Source organism: Manacus candei, unplaced genomic scaffold (assembly GCF_025592945.1).
Source record: "Manacus candei isolate 608988 ecotype Guabito, Panama unplaced genomic scaffold, ASM2559294v1 h1tg000197l, whole genome shotgun sequence".
NCBI lineage: Eukaryota > Metazoa > Chordata > Aves > Passeriformes > Pipridae > Manacus > Manacus candei.
Window position 1 is genome coordinate 580,333 of NW_026138245.1, and position 13,084 is coordinate 593,416.

The 13,084-nt window shown below is 55.5% G+C and overlaps 1 protein-coding gene across 26 annotated transcripts in view; it reads right to left on the reverse strand.

Annotated features, from left to right (window-relative positions):
• LOC127464162 (class I histocompatibility antigen, F10 alpha chain-like) overlaps positions 1-13,084 on the reverse strand; it is a 111,338-nt gene that overhangs the window by 56,710 nt on the left and 41,544 nt on the right. For 5 of the 26 annotated variants that reach the window (XM_051774356.1, XM_051774348.1, XM_051774334.1 and 2 more), the window contains exon 5: positions 6,902-6,977. The exons of 16 other annotated variants lie outside the window; for them this stretch is intronic. In XM_051774356.1, coding sequence (XP_051630316.1) covers positions 6,902-6,977 — 76 coding nt within the window. The remainder of the gene's footprint in view (positions 1-6,901; positions 6,978-13,084) is intronic. 5 more of the 26 variants (XM_051774360.1, XM_051774353.1, XM_051774336.1 and 2 more) reach the window with 1 other exon arrangement.

Consider the following 13,084-nt stretch of genomic DNA (forward strand, 5'->3'; position numbering starts at 1 on the left):
TGGATTTGCTCTAAAACAGGTCTAGTTCCATGTGTGTCCGTTTCCGCATTCAGAAAGAATAATGAATTTTGTATTCAAATAACTGTATTACCTCGCATGTTATATCGTTCTGAAGAATCTGTTTATGAATTCTGGGAAATGAGCAAGCATCGAATACAAAAACGGGAACCAGTAAGTGTAACAATTGCAATGATTTTGGGGTTGGGAGCTACGGGAGCTGGAGTTGCCTCTCTGGTACAACAAAGTCATGGGTTGACTGCCCTAAGGACAGCAGCTGATAGGGATTTGGACCGAATAGAAAAATCTATATCATACTTAGAGACCTCCCTAAATTCCCTATCGGAAGTAGTCTTGCAAAATAGAAGGGGACTAGATTTACTGTTTCTGCAACAGGGAGGATTATGTGTGGCATTGGGTGAAGAATGTTGCTTTTATGCCAATCATTCGGGAGTTATCAAAGAGTCCATGTCCAAATTACGTGAAGGAATTTTGCAAAGAAAAAGAGAAAAAGAAGCCACACAAAGTTGGCTGAACACTTGGCATAACCAGTTTCCTTGGCTAACAACCTTGATCTCAACTCTGGCAGGTCCCCTGGTAATGTTGTTCGCTTCTCTAATTTTTGGACCATGTATCCTCAACAAAGTTATCGCATTTGCTAAGAGTAGGATTGAGACAGTACAATTATTAACAGTAAAACAACAATATGAGGATATGAGTAGAAGGTCTTCTGATGAAGATCAAGCCTCTCTTTCAGAGGCAACTAGAGAAGCAATGATTGGATTTGATCAGCAAATTTATGAGGAAATCAGGAGGGGGGATTGTTATAAGTAAACCCAGGAAATTTGCTGCTCAAAGGGGTTAATAAAGTTGCTGTATTTTACTAACCACATTGTTAAGAGTCATGAGTTGACTGATTATGAAATATCTAACCACAAGTTTGTATGCTGTAGAACACAACGCAGAGTGACTCAGTGTTTTTGGAGCTGTTTGATTACAGGCATATTGATATGGACTAAGATGGAGGGGCAAGCCACGAGGAGTCCTATGATTAGATGACATCTCCCGATGGAAAATTCCAGGACCACGGCCTCATAGGGACTAGTGACTTTAAAATCATTGGAGGAAGCCCCTCAGCAACGGCAGATGCCCGCGAGTGGAGGAGCCAACCACAGATCTGCCCGCGAAAGAGGAACCAAGCAGGGAGCAGCCCGCGAACCTCCCACCAATGGACTATGAACATGACTTTGGGGGGTGGTGTCAACAAAGGGTATAATTGTTGCTGTTTCGGTTCCCCATTTTGCGGACTGTGGTGGAGCAAGGGTCTCCCCGGTCGCCCGGCTGGCCGCTTTTGCTTGTTGGCATTAATAAACCTTTGTTTTACCTTGCAAGCGAAATTATAGCCTCTTTATTGATATCAACTTCCATTTTCTGGGCCAGGCCCCAGAGGCAATCCCAACCAGTCCTGCCCCTCGTCCCCAGCCCGGTTCACTGACTCCTGGGGGCCCCTGGAAGCCAAGAGCCAAAGGCCGACCCCCCCAGAGTGCAGCCCCACCATCTGCACTGGGGCCCCAGGGCTTCCCTTTCCCAAGCAGCCCCTGCAAAGCCTTGTCAGAGACAAAACTGGGTGACCCGAGTCCTGGATGCTTTTAGGAAAGAGGTCTGAACATTTCTTGACTAATGGAGGGGGGTGATTTTTTCTTCTTGACCTTTCCAGTTCTCCATTTGGGGGCAGGATGTCCTCTGGGCCAATGTTTTGTTCCCTTTGCAGTGAGTGCAGCCTCAGAGGGCTGAGCCCTCTCTGGCTGGGCTTGGCCTCTCCTGCAGAGACTCAGGCCTGGCTGGGCTGCCCCAGGCAGACGCTGCAGGAAGAAGAGCTCAGGCCACCTGGGTCTGGTGTCCCTGGGGCTCAGCCTGTGCCCCATTGCTGGGCAGGGGCTGAGCCCCACCTCTGCCTCGGGGCCTTGGCCAAAGGGCTGCCAAGGAAGAGGCCCAGGAGCCTTGGGGCCTGCCCAGCTTTCCTCCTCCCTGGGGGCTCTCAGTCCTCCCCTGACACCGTGTGGGCCCAAGGCCTTGCTGGCTTCGGGCTCACGGCCCACCGGCACCATCCCAGCGGCCTGACCCCCCTCCTTCCCCTCTCTCCAGCCTCTCCTGCCTTTTCTGGCAAGGGGCCAGCCAAGGCAAACCCCGGTTCTCAGCAATGGCACCTGTGGCACGGCTGCAAGGCTCCAGTGGGCCAGGCAAGAGCAGGAGCACCGAGAGCCTGAGGAGCCAGGAGATGCCCTGGCTGGGCATGGTGCTGCTGCGGGACGAGCTGACACCTCTGCACAGTCTCTGCCCGTCCCTGCCAGCCGACTTCTGCCCAGGCTCTGGGCACGGGGACGCAGCACTGACACTTTTCAGCCCCCGCGCTGTTCCACAGAGGCTCTGATGTCACAAGGCCCTTGCCTGGCAGCCAGCAGATGGGCAAGGCAAGGCAAGGACGGAGCCTCTGAGCCACCAGCACGCTGTCCCCAAAGGCTAGGGTGGCACAGAAGCCCAGAGTCCCTGAGCTTGGCAGAGACTTGTGAGATCAACCGGCGTCCAGCCTACGCCCCATCCCCAGCACGTCAAGCAGAGCACGGCACTCAGTGCCATGGCCAGTCTTTGCTTAAACACCTCCAGGGACGGTGACTCCACCACCTTCCTGGGCAGCCCATTTCAATACCTAATCCCTCTTTCTCTCCAAAAAGTCCTGCTCCTGTCCCTGACAAACAGCCCCTGACAGGCAGGTCCTCCTGTCCTCTTGTCCTGTCGCCTCTTGCCTCGGAGAAGGGGCTGACCCCCACCTGGCTCCAGCCTCCTGTCAGGAAGTTGTGGACAGGGAGAAGGTCAGCCCCGAGCCTCCTCTTCTCCAGGTTGGAGAAGCCCAGCTCCCTCAGCTGCTCCTCACAGGCCATGCACTGCTGACCCTTGCCCAGCTCCATTGCCCTGCTCTCCACCCACTGCAGCCCCTCAAGGTTCTCCCTGAATTGAGGGGCCCAGAGCTGGACACAGCACTCCAGGGGTGGCCTCACCAGTGCCCAGTCCAGCAGAAGAATCCCTGCCCTGCTCCTGCTGCCACACTCTTTCTGATCCAGGCCAGCCTGCCCTTGGCCTTCTTGCCCACCCAGGCACCCGCTGGCTCAGGTTCAGCCTCTGTCCACCAGCACCCCCAGGGCCTCTCCCACGGGGACCCTTTGCAGCTCCTCTGCCCCCGGCCTGGAGCTGCAGGGGGTTCTTGTGGCCAGAGGCCCCAAAGGCACCAAAGGCACTCTTGAACCTCATGCCCACGGGCTCGGCCCAGAGGTCCAGCCTGTCCAGGTCCCTCTGCACAGCCTTCCTGCCCTCCAGCACATCCACACTGCAAGCCAGCTTGGGGTCCTCTGCCAATTTGCTCCTGGAAGACTCAATGCCCTCCTGCAGATCCCCACCAAAAATAGGCAACAGGACTGGGCCTGTTACCCAACAAGTTCTAGTGCTTGACAAAGGAGCCCACCCAGCAGTGGGGAGAAACTGCTGGCAGGAGATTGAATGGGGGCAAGAGACAATGGATGATGGACAAGTTCTGGGCCATGGCCATTTGTTAGAAAAACAAAGGAAAAGTTTAAGGCCTGCCATATTTCAGTGGTCAGAGACCTGGCAGAGAAATCTATTTTTGAGACCTGGACACCAAGAAGGCAGAACTTATAAACCACAAAGACCCTTAGAGAAACCAGAGACAAAGACAAAACTAACACAGACAGTTACTGAGGCTCTCTTTATCCAGGGAAAAGACAAGAAAAGGACAAAAACTGTGGACTAAGCATCATGCAAAGTGAGAAATCGAGAGCCAATAGAAGAGAGAATAAGAGTTCCTGCAGAGAACTGGTAAACCAATGTTCAGGAATTCTTTTGTCTGCTAAAATGTAGAAATAGTTAAAAGTTTTGAGAACTGATGTACAGGTGTTAGAGAGCAATTCCTGTGTCCCTTCAGCGCTGAATGAAGTAGGGTCACCTCTGGAACCCAACCAACTGCTCAGAGATTTTATTCCCCAGCTTTCGCTGACGGTTTCTGGGGACCCAGATGAGACAAAGCAGCGCCGACAGGGCAGAGCAGAGGAATTGTTGGCCCTGCAGCGTGTACCAAAGGAGTTTTGGGGAGATCTTCCAATTCCCCTGGTCTGGAGAGTTCACCACGTCTTCTTTTCTGGGAAAAAGAACAGGCCGTGAATTTTGGGTACTTGATTTTAAGGCCTTTTGCCTGCACATAAGGCACAGCAATGGGAAGGAGGCAGCGTGAGGCTGAGAGGTTTCTGTCATGGTTTGTGGGCTTGGGTGAGATTGGGCCATAATTACAGGACACCTGTAAAATCTGGGCTTTGGGAAAGGTTGGGGAGGGTTGGGAAAGGTGTTCAAAGGGTGGTTTTACCTGAGGTGTTAAACATGAGAGTGGGTCTGTCTTCCCGATTCCCAAGAGAAGAGATCCCAGAAAGCTCCCCTGCAGGTTGTGTTTTAAGGAACAGGAGAAGAGACCGAGGGTAAGGGGTTTCTTTCCTGGAGGGAAGGGCTGTCGTTCACTTGCAGGAGCCCTGCGCTGAAATTGCCAGTCTGACTGCCCAAACTGAACACAGCTGAAGATTCCTGCCAGACAAAAAGAGCCAGGACAGAAAGCTCTTGCTGCCCGTGGAGTGCCCAGGGTGGCCCCCCAACTGCATCTGAAACCCAAAGGTTCCAGGCTTTCTTTCCTGGGGGAAAGGCCGTGACATCCCAAAGAGTCCCGTGGCAGACAGGTGGGGCTGCACTGTGGGGGTGTGGGGTGTTGGTTCTTTGGTTTCCAGGGGCTATTCCAGAATGGAGAGGACAGGCTGTGACACCACAAAGGAGCCCTTGGCACACAGATGGGGTTGAACTGTCACATGGTGGGGGCTTGGTTCTTTGGTTTCCAGAGGCCATTCCGGAATGGAGAGGATAGTCCAGAATGGACAGGACAACAAAAGGGCCCAAAGCACATGGGCTGGTCTGCACTATGGTGTGGGGTGTTGGTTCTTTGGTTGCCAGGGCCTATTCTGGAGTGGAGAGGACAGACTGTGACAAGAAGTGCCTGTCAGAACTGCAAAGACGGACGCACAAGAATCTTCTGTGGGCATATTCTCTGTTCTGCTCTGCAGACCCTTGTGCTGGGGTCAAAACTCAGCCTCTCTGCTTCCCTCTCCTGAGGGACTTTTTCTTAGACATCCCTTTCCCCTACGCTCCTTTCAAAAGCCCTCCTGGCAATTCCCAAGCCTGTACCCAGCTCTCATCCCCTCTCTGTCCTCTTCCCACTCCCCTGGTCAATCCCAACATCCCAGGACAGGGATCCCAGTTGCTTGGCTGCACTCCCACCTAGTTCCATATGCTGGGCCATGATATCCCAGCACTGGAGCAGCCAGGTCAGCAGGGGTTCTCCCAGCTGGAGGCTGAAATCTTTTCACATCTCTCACAGCTCATCTGGGGATGGGGATCTGGTGATTATCTCTGGCCCTGCCTCTTGCTCCTGTTCTGAGGGCTCTGCTTCCCCTTCATCCCTCACTAACTGAGCTGATTTGGTCTTGGATTTCTTCTGTAGAGGGGCAGCTGCTACTGGCACAGGTTGTTCCTCTGCAGTTTGAGTGGCCACAGCACCTCTTGGTCTCCTTTCCTCCTCCTCCCCCTGAGGGCACTGGGTCTTAGTTAAACAAGATTACAACTTAGAAATTAAGAGACTTCAGGTGGAAGTGCGGAAAAGGAAAAGAAATAGCTTTTTATTAACAAAATCTGAATAAACAACAAATGGTGCAACCAAAAATTTCAGAAGAAACAAAACAAATTCCCAAATCCCCAGGTGGGGGGGAGAAACTGTCCCGGCAGTTCAAAGCTCTCTCAGCCCCGTGTGCTCGCAGCCAGCAGTGAAGGAGTCCCTTTTCCCAGGGCAGTCCCCAAAGCAGAACACCTCGCTCCCAGATGGGTCGGGCTCTCTCTCTCTCTCTCTCGGTCGTTCTCCACGAGGTGTCCCGTGGGGAAAAAACTTCCTGTTAGGAAAAGAGAACAAGGTGGCCAAAATCAGCTCCTGCTCTGTCCGGTCCCGGACAAACCCCAAAAGCCCCCGAACAAAGGACCCCCCGCCCTCCCCGCGGCCACCGCCGTGTCCCCGAGAGCCGCCCTCCCCCCACTGCCCCTGCCCAGCGCCTGCGGCTCCGCTCCAACCCACCCCATCCCGGGAGACACAGATGGGAATGGGGGGACACTGGGAAACAATTCCAACACCTCTTTTCAAACCTCTGACACCTGGTTCCCAGACATTCCCAAAGAAGGGGCTTCCCGTGGCCTCGAGCCAGGGACCCACCTTTGGATTGAACCAACTCCTGGAGAGACACGTTCCCATCCCTGTCCCCATTCCCATTCCTGGGGTTCCCATCCCTATCCCCATTCCCATTCCTGGGGTTCCCATCCCTCTCCCCATTCCCATTCCTGGGGTTCCCATCCCTGTCCCCATTCCAATTCCTGGGGTTCCCATCCCTGTCCCCATTCCCACTTCCTGCTGTGCCAACCTGCTCCCAGTGTCCCCGTTCCTGTCCCCACTATCCCTATCCTGGTCTCCCATGTCCCCATTCCCATTCCCGGTGTACTAATTCCCATTCCTGGTGACTCCAACCTGCTTCCAATGTCCCCATTCCCATTCCTGGAGTTCCCATGCCCATTCCTGCTGTCCCCAACCTGCTCCCAGTGTCCCCATCCCTAATGTCCCTAATGTCCCCATCCCTGTCCCCAATGTCTCTATTCCTATTTCCCTATGGAAAGAAAGTGGGATCAGCACCCGTGGCACAGGATCCCCGGAATGCTGCCGGGCGGATCCGTGCCCCTTCCCGACCCCCATCCCGGGAGTTACCGGATCGGAGCTTCCAGACACCGACTGCCACGAGGCCGATGATGATGATGATGGCAGCGATGACGGACACAGTGTCCTAGTTAGAACAGCTGGGACCGATTCCTCACGGGATGGGTGTAGCCCAAAAGTGTGTATTCTATGGCCTTCCATGCCATTTTCCCAGGAACTGTTGTCGGGGGGGGGGGTCTGTGAGGTGTGGAGGGGTGTTCCTGTCCTCATGCCCTTTTATGGAATTCCCCACTCTTAGAATTCTCATATCCTTTTATGGAATTCGCCGCTCTGAGGGAACGAACTGAGCATCCTTTTATGGAATTCCCCGCTCTGACGGAAGAACTAAGCATCCTTTTATGGAATTCCCCGCTCTGAGGGAACGACTGACCATTCCTGCCTGAACTGGAGAATATATAAACCTGGAGTTTCAGAACCTTTCCACCACTCGTGGTATCCACAGGAAGGCTGCAGCTCACCACTCTCAACCAGACTGAGACCACCACCCTCAACTGGACTGCAATCACCACTTCTGACCAGACTGCAACAGCTCTCCCACCAGCAGGTTTTTTTTCCCTCTCCCTTTACTTTGGACTCGGGGGGGGCCCAAGGAAAACCACTTTGTTCATGCCCCAGGGTGCTGGGTTATACATTTGGGTTTTGTGGGTTAAAACCAATTGCTCGTCTGTATAATCAGACTTCTTGGGCAAGGGGGGCCCAAGGGGGGGGCCCAAGGGGGGCCCAAGGGGGCTGGTCCGGGGGGGAAGGGCTGCAGGGGGCGGATCCCGGAGGAGGAAACCCGCCAAAAGCGGCGGCCCAGCCGAGGGAGGAGCCGAGCGGGAGCACAAAGAAGAGCAGCTAAAAGGTCCTGGCGGTGGCTGGGCAATGGCGGGGGGGGCGAGAGCGGTTTGGGGGCCCCCGTGAGAGCCGGGGGGGAACCCCGGTAGCCGCGGAGTGGGGAGAGCGGAGAGGGGCGATCCCGGAGCTGGGGGACCCCCGGAATGCTGGAGGGGGGGAGCAGAGAGGGAGCGCCGGGCCCCTTAAGCGGGTCTCCCGGAGAGGGGGAAGGCCTTGGAGTGTGGAGAGGAGGGGGGGCCTTGAGGCGGGGTGGGAGCCGAGAGCGCCAAGAGGTTTGCGAGGGTGGGAGCCGAGAGAGGAGGGCCGGCCGGCCCCGGGAGGCAGAGTGGGGAGAAGTGAGCCCTGGGACCCCCCTGACAACACTCAAGGGGACCTCGGAGAGTGGGAACCCCCTGGAGCCGCGGGACCCCCGGCAGCCCGGAGAAGGGGGACCCCCAATGCAGGCAGAAGTGCCATCAGGCCAGACAGAGGAGACCCCCCTAACGCCAGAGACCAGAGAGGGGGAACTCCTGGAAGGGATTTTTATGCTGAATGTTGGTGTTTTGGGGGTTTTTATGGACACAGGATGCCCGGTGAGTCCTAGAGCTGGACTTGGGCAGGAGGAACCCCCAAGGCAACGCGCTCACCCCTTGTTTTCCCCCCCAGCAGGATTTCTGCTTCCCAAAGCTTGGGCGGATGGAGGAGGAGGCTGCGAGGAAGAGGAAGATGCCTTGGGCCCCCCAGGCAGGTGAGGAGGAAGTCAGTGCCCCTTTGGGTGGGTCTTTTGTCTTTTGTGGCCGTCCTGCCGGGGCCGGAGTTGGGGGGATGTCCTTGGGCTTCCCTGTGGGCCGGAGGCAAATCCCCTGCGTGTCCTTGTTGGTTCCTGCCCCAGGCCCCGAGGTGAGGCCGGAGAGCACGGAGGACAAATCCCCCCGGCAGAGCCTGGTGGGAGAGGCTGTTTTGAAGGGCTCCCCGGCGCAGGAAGGCAGCAGGGAGGAAAAGGGCCGGAGATGCCCCCGCAGGAGGGGCTCCAAAGCCAGCCCAGGGGGCTGTGAGGAGGAAAGAGCCAGCGTGTACCAAGAAGGAGGCCGGAGCTTGAGACGGAGCTGCGAGCTGGTGGTCCCTGAGCAGCCTCCCAGCAGGGAAAAGCACTTCAGGTGCTTGGAATGTGGGAAGAGCTTCAGTGACCGCTCCACCCTCCGCACCCACCGTCGCATCCACACTAGGGAACGGCCCTACACGTGTGGGGAGTGTGGGAAGAGCTTCAAACGGAGCTCCAACCTCCTCAGCCACCACATGATCCACACGGGTGAAAGGCCCTACATGTGTGAGGAGTGTGGGAAAAGCTTTAGGCAGAGCTCCACCCTCCGCACGCACCGTCGCATCCACAGTGGGGAAAGGCCCTACACGTGTGGGGAGTGTGGGAAGAGCTTCAATCAGAGCTCCAACCTGCTCCGACACCAGATGATCCACAGTGGGAACGGCCCTACACGTGTGGGGAGTGTGGGAAGAGCTTCAGGGACAGCTCCAGCCTTTGCAAACACCGTTGCATCCACACCAGGGAATGGCCCTACAAGTGCTTGGAATGTGGGAAGAGCTTCAGCACAAGCACCAAGCTGCTCAGCCACCAGCACATCCACACGGGGGAACGGCCCTACACGTGTAGGGAATGTGGGACAGCTCCACCCTCTACACCCACCTTCGCATCCACATCAGGGAGAGGCCTCACAAGTGTGGGGAGTGTGGGAAGAGCTTCAGGGACAGCTCTGCCTTGACCTCCCACCAACGGACCCACCGGTAAGAGAAGCCCCGAGTGCCCCGACTGCGGGAAGAGCTTCGGCCGCTGCTCCAACTCCATCAGCCATGGGAGGACCCGCGTTGGATGATCCACAGGGACCCCCGTTGGGCACAGCCCTGGTGTGCTGGTTTAAAGGTAAACCAGCAGGGGAAATGACAGCGGTGACACCATGGGGACATCGATGACATCACTGAGACATCGGTGACATCACGGGGACAGCGGTGACATCACAGGGACATTGGTGACATCACTGGGGCAGCGGTAACATCACTGAGCTATTGGTGACATCACAGGGACAGCGGTGACATCACAGGGACAGTGGTGACAAAAACGGAGTTAATTTTGGTGTGAAAATCTCCTACTTTGGGCAATAAATTCTGACTCCTCCTCCGGCATCCGGCAGTTCCTCCCTGGGAACCAGGAATGGGAATGGGGACATAAGGAATGGGAATGGGAACACCTGGAATGGGAACGGGAACATTGGGAGCAGACTGGGGACAGCAGGAATTGGAATGGGAACACGTGGAATGGGAAAAGGGAAAATAGAGGTGGGATGGGAACACCTGGAATGGGAATGGGAACTCCTGGAATGGGAATGGGGACAGCTGGAATGGGAATGGGAACAACTAGAATGGGATGGGAACACCTGGAACAGGAATGCAAACCCGTGGAATGGGAATGGAAACAGCCGGGCCCGGGCTGTGTCCCTGGGGAAACAGGAGGCCAGGCCCAAAAGAGTTAACTAAGAAATTTGGGCCTGCTAACAAGCTACCAACATCCAAGACCATCTGTGCTCGTTCTGTTCTACTGACTGGAGCAAAGCTTCAGAGAATAGTACAGGAACATGTCCTAGGCCTCGAGGGGATAAATTAGAGAGACAGCAGGATCAGGGAGACATTGGAATAGGAGGAATAGGCCGGGAGCCAGGGCTTTTTCCAAGCTTCAGTGAGCGGGTCAAGAAGAATGGAAGAGAAGGAAGGTCAAGCTGAGGAAGATGAGTTGAAGCCCCCAGAGCCATGGAGGAAGAGTGGAAGTACCCTCAGGATTGAGGGCCAAGAGAAACACCGCCCCAAGCCCCGCCTGAGCTCCACCTCTACTCTGCCTGTTATTAATATGCATCGATAGATGTTGTAATCACTTGAATATGCATTTAATCCCAGCTGAAGATTGTAGAAAAATGCTGATTTTGTGTGAAGCCTTCGAGCAAGTTTGTCCAGCGCCAGCTGGCTTGCTCCCAACGTTGAATAAACAAATCCCTTGCTGCTTAAAGATAAAAAAGTCTCTGAGCAGTTTCTGGGACCGATTTTTCGGATTCAGGGCCCAGTCAGTCCCAGGATGATCCCAGTCACTCCTGGTCTCTCCCAGTTGCTCCCAGTTTCCCCCATGTGGTCCCACTCATTCCCAGTTGCCCCCAGAAGCTTCCAGCATGATCCCAGTTGCTCACAGCCACTTCCAGTCATCCCCAGTGCACTCCCAGTTGCTCCCAGTATGATCCCAATCACCTCCTGCATGATCCCACTCACTCCTGCTATGATCCCAGGATGACCCCAGTCACCCTCAGTGTGGTCTCAGTTGCTCCCAGCATGGGCCAAGCTTCTCCCACCGTGATCCCAGGATGATCCCAGTTGTCCCCATCGTGGTCCCAGTTGCTCCCAGTTGCCCCTAGCACAGATCCAGTCACTCCAAGTATGATCCCAGTCCTCCCTCCTGACAGTCCCAGTCAATCCCAGTTGCTTCTCTTGTAGATCCAGTCACTCACAATTCCTTCCAGTTGCCCCCAGCCTGGTCCTAATTCCCCTTCACGTAGTCCCAGTCACTCCCAGTACAGTCCCAGTCACCCCCACCATGGTTGCAGACACTCCCAGTATATCCCAGTAGAGCCCTCAGCATGCTCCTAGTCCTTCCCAGTCACTCCCAGATGCCCCAGTAACATTCCAGTTTCCACCAGTATGATCCCAGTGACTCCAAGGCACTCCCACTATATCCTATGTGGCCTCCAGTTGCTCCCAGTAGCCCTCAGTGTGGTCCCAGTTGCTCCCAGTAGGATCCCTGTTGCCCCAGTTCTGGTCCTGGAGGGTCCCAGTGTGCTCAGATCCTGTTCCCGGGGGGTCCTGCTGGGTCCCAGTCCTGGTCCCGGTGTATCCTGGTGTCCCAGTCCGTCCCAGTCTGTCCCAGTCCATCCCAGTCCATCCCAGTCAGTCCCAGTCCATCCCAGTCCCTTCCCAGCCGTTTCCCAGGTCCTGCCCCCCCGCCCCCCAAGATGCTGACGGGGTCGGGGCTCCGTCTTTGGCTTCGTCTCCCTGGGCCTGCCTGGAATGAAGGGGCCGCTGGGACACTGCGGGACCTCCTGAGACCAAAGGAACCCCGGGAGAATTTGGATACTCCTGGAATCAAGGCACAACTGGGACACTGCAGGGCCCTATGGAAAAAAAGGAACCTTGTGACACTGCGGAATTCCTGGAATCCAGGGGCCTTTGGGACATGGGGGCCTCATGGAACCAAAGGAACCCTGAGGTGTTTCCGAAGGTCATGGAATCAAGGGGCCACTGGGACACTGCAGGGCCTCTGGGAATTAAAGGAACACTGGGACACTGGGGCAGGACATCCCCCTGCAATGGCACCAAGACAATGCCCCATTTGCAAAGGGGTCAGTGCTGAGCTGAGAGGGGGCCAGGCCAAGGCAGGAGATGTTGGACCCCAGACTGGTTTCACCCCAAATGAAGCCCCTGATGGTGAGGGAAGCCCTGGAGTCCAAGGACTGTCAGTCCATGGGTTTCTACCAGAAAGGGCCAGTCCCCTTTCCCAGGGGCAGGTTCTTCCAACAGAACCCTTCTTGGGGGGTGTGTGGAGATTCCTGCCTTGGCTGGGGACCCCCCAAGGTCACTGCTGGAGGTTGAGAGCAGAGATCTCCCCATGAGTGCTGGTCTGGGGGAGTGTCAGAGACTGAAACAGTTAATGATTTCTGCATTCTAAGAGACTTCTGCAGGCTTTTGACTTTCTGATGGGCAACTGGGCCCATCCCCCCTCCTCCAGTGCAGAAGATGTCAAGCCCCCAAAAGGCGGGAAGAGCCGAGTTTACCACGCCCTCCACATGAACTCTGCGCCAAAAAGGGGGACACCCCCCTATGGAAACAACTCCCCGCCTTGGGGAGGTGCAAAGGATATGGATATTGACTGGTGACTTTGGGGGTTTGGGGGGATTTTTCCTTCTTCTCCCCCCACCGCCTGCGGATCCAGACCATTGCTTTTTACATGGCTGGATCCAGTGGGCGGTGACTATTTACGTTTTTACCACTCTCTTCTTTTCTTCTTTCTTGCTCTCCCTTACTCTTACCCTGTCTTTCTCTCCCCTATGCATTTTTCTCCTCCCCCGAAAGGTTGGCCTTGTTATATGACAGCCCCCAAAATGCTGGCACACCTGTTGATACAAAATTGTTCAAATAAACCTTGTCAATATGTTTTCAGACACCGATTATTCAGTGTTGTTTCACTTTAATCCACCCCAAGGGAATTATTGATAAAACCTGAGTTACCAACCCACCTTTTTCCTGGGGCGGGTC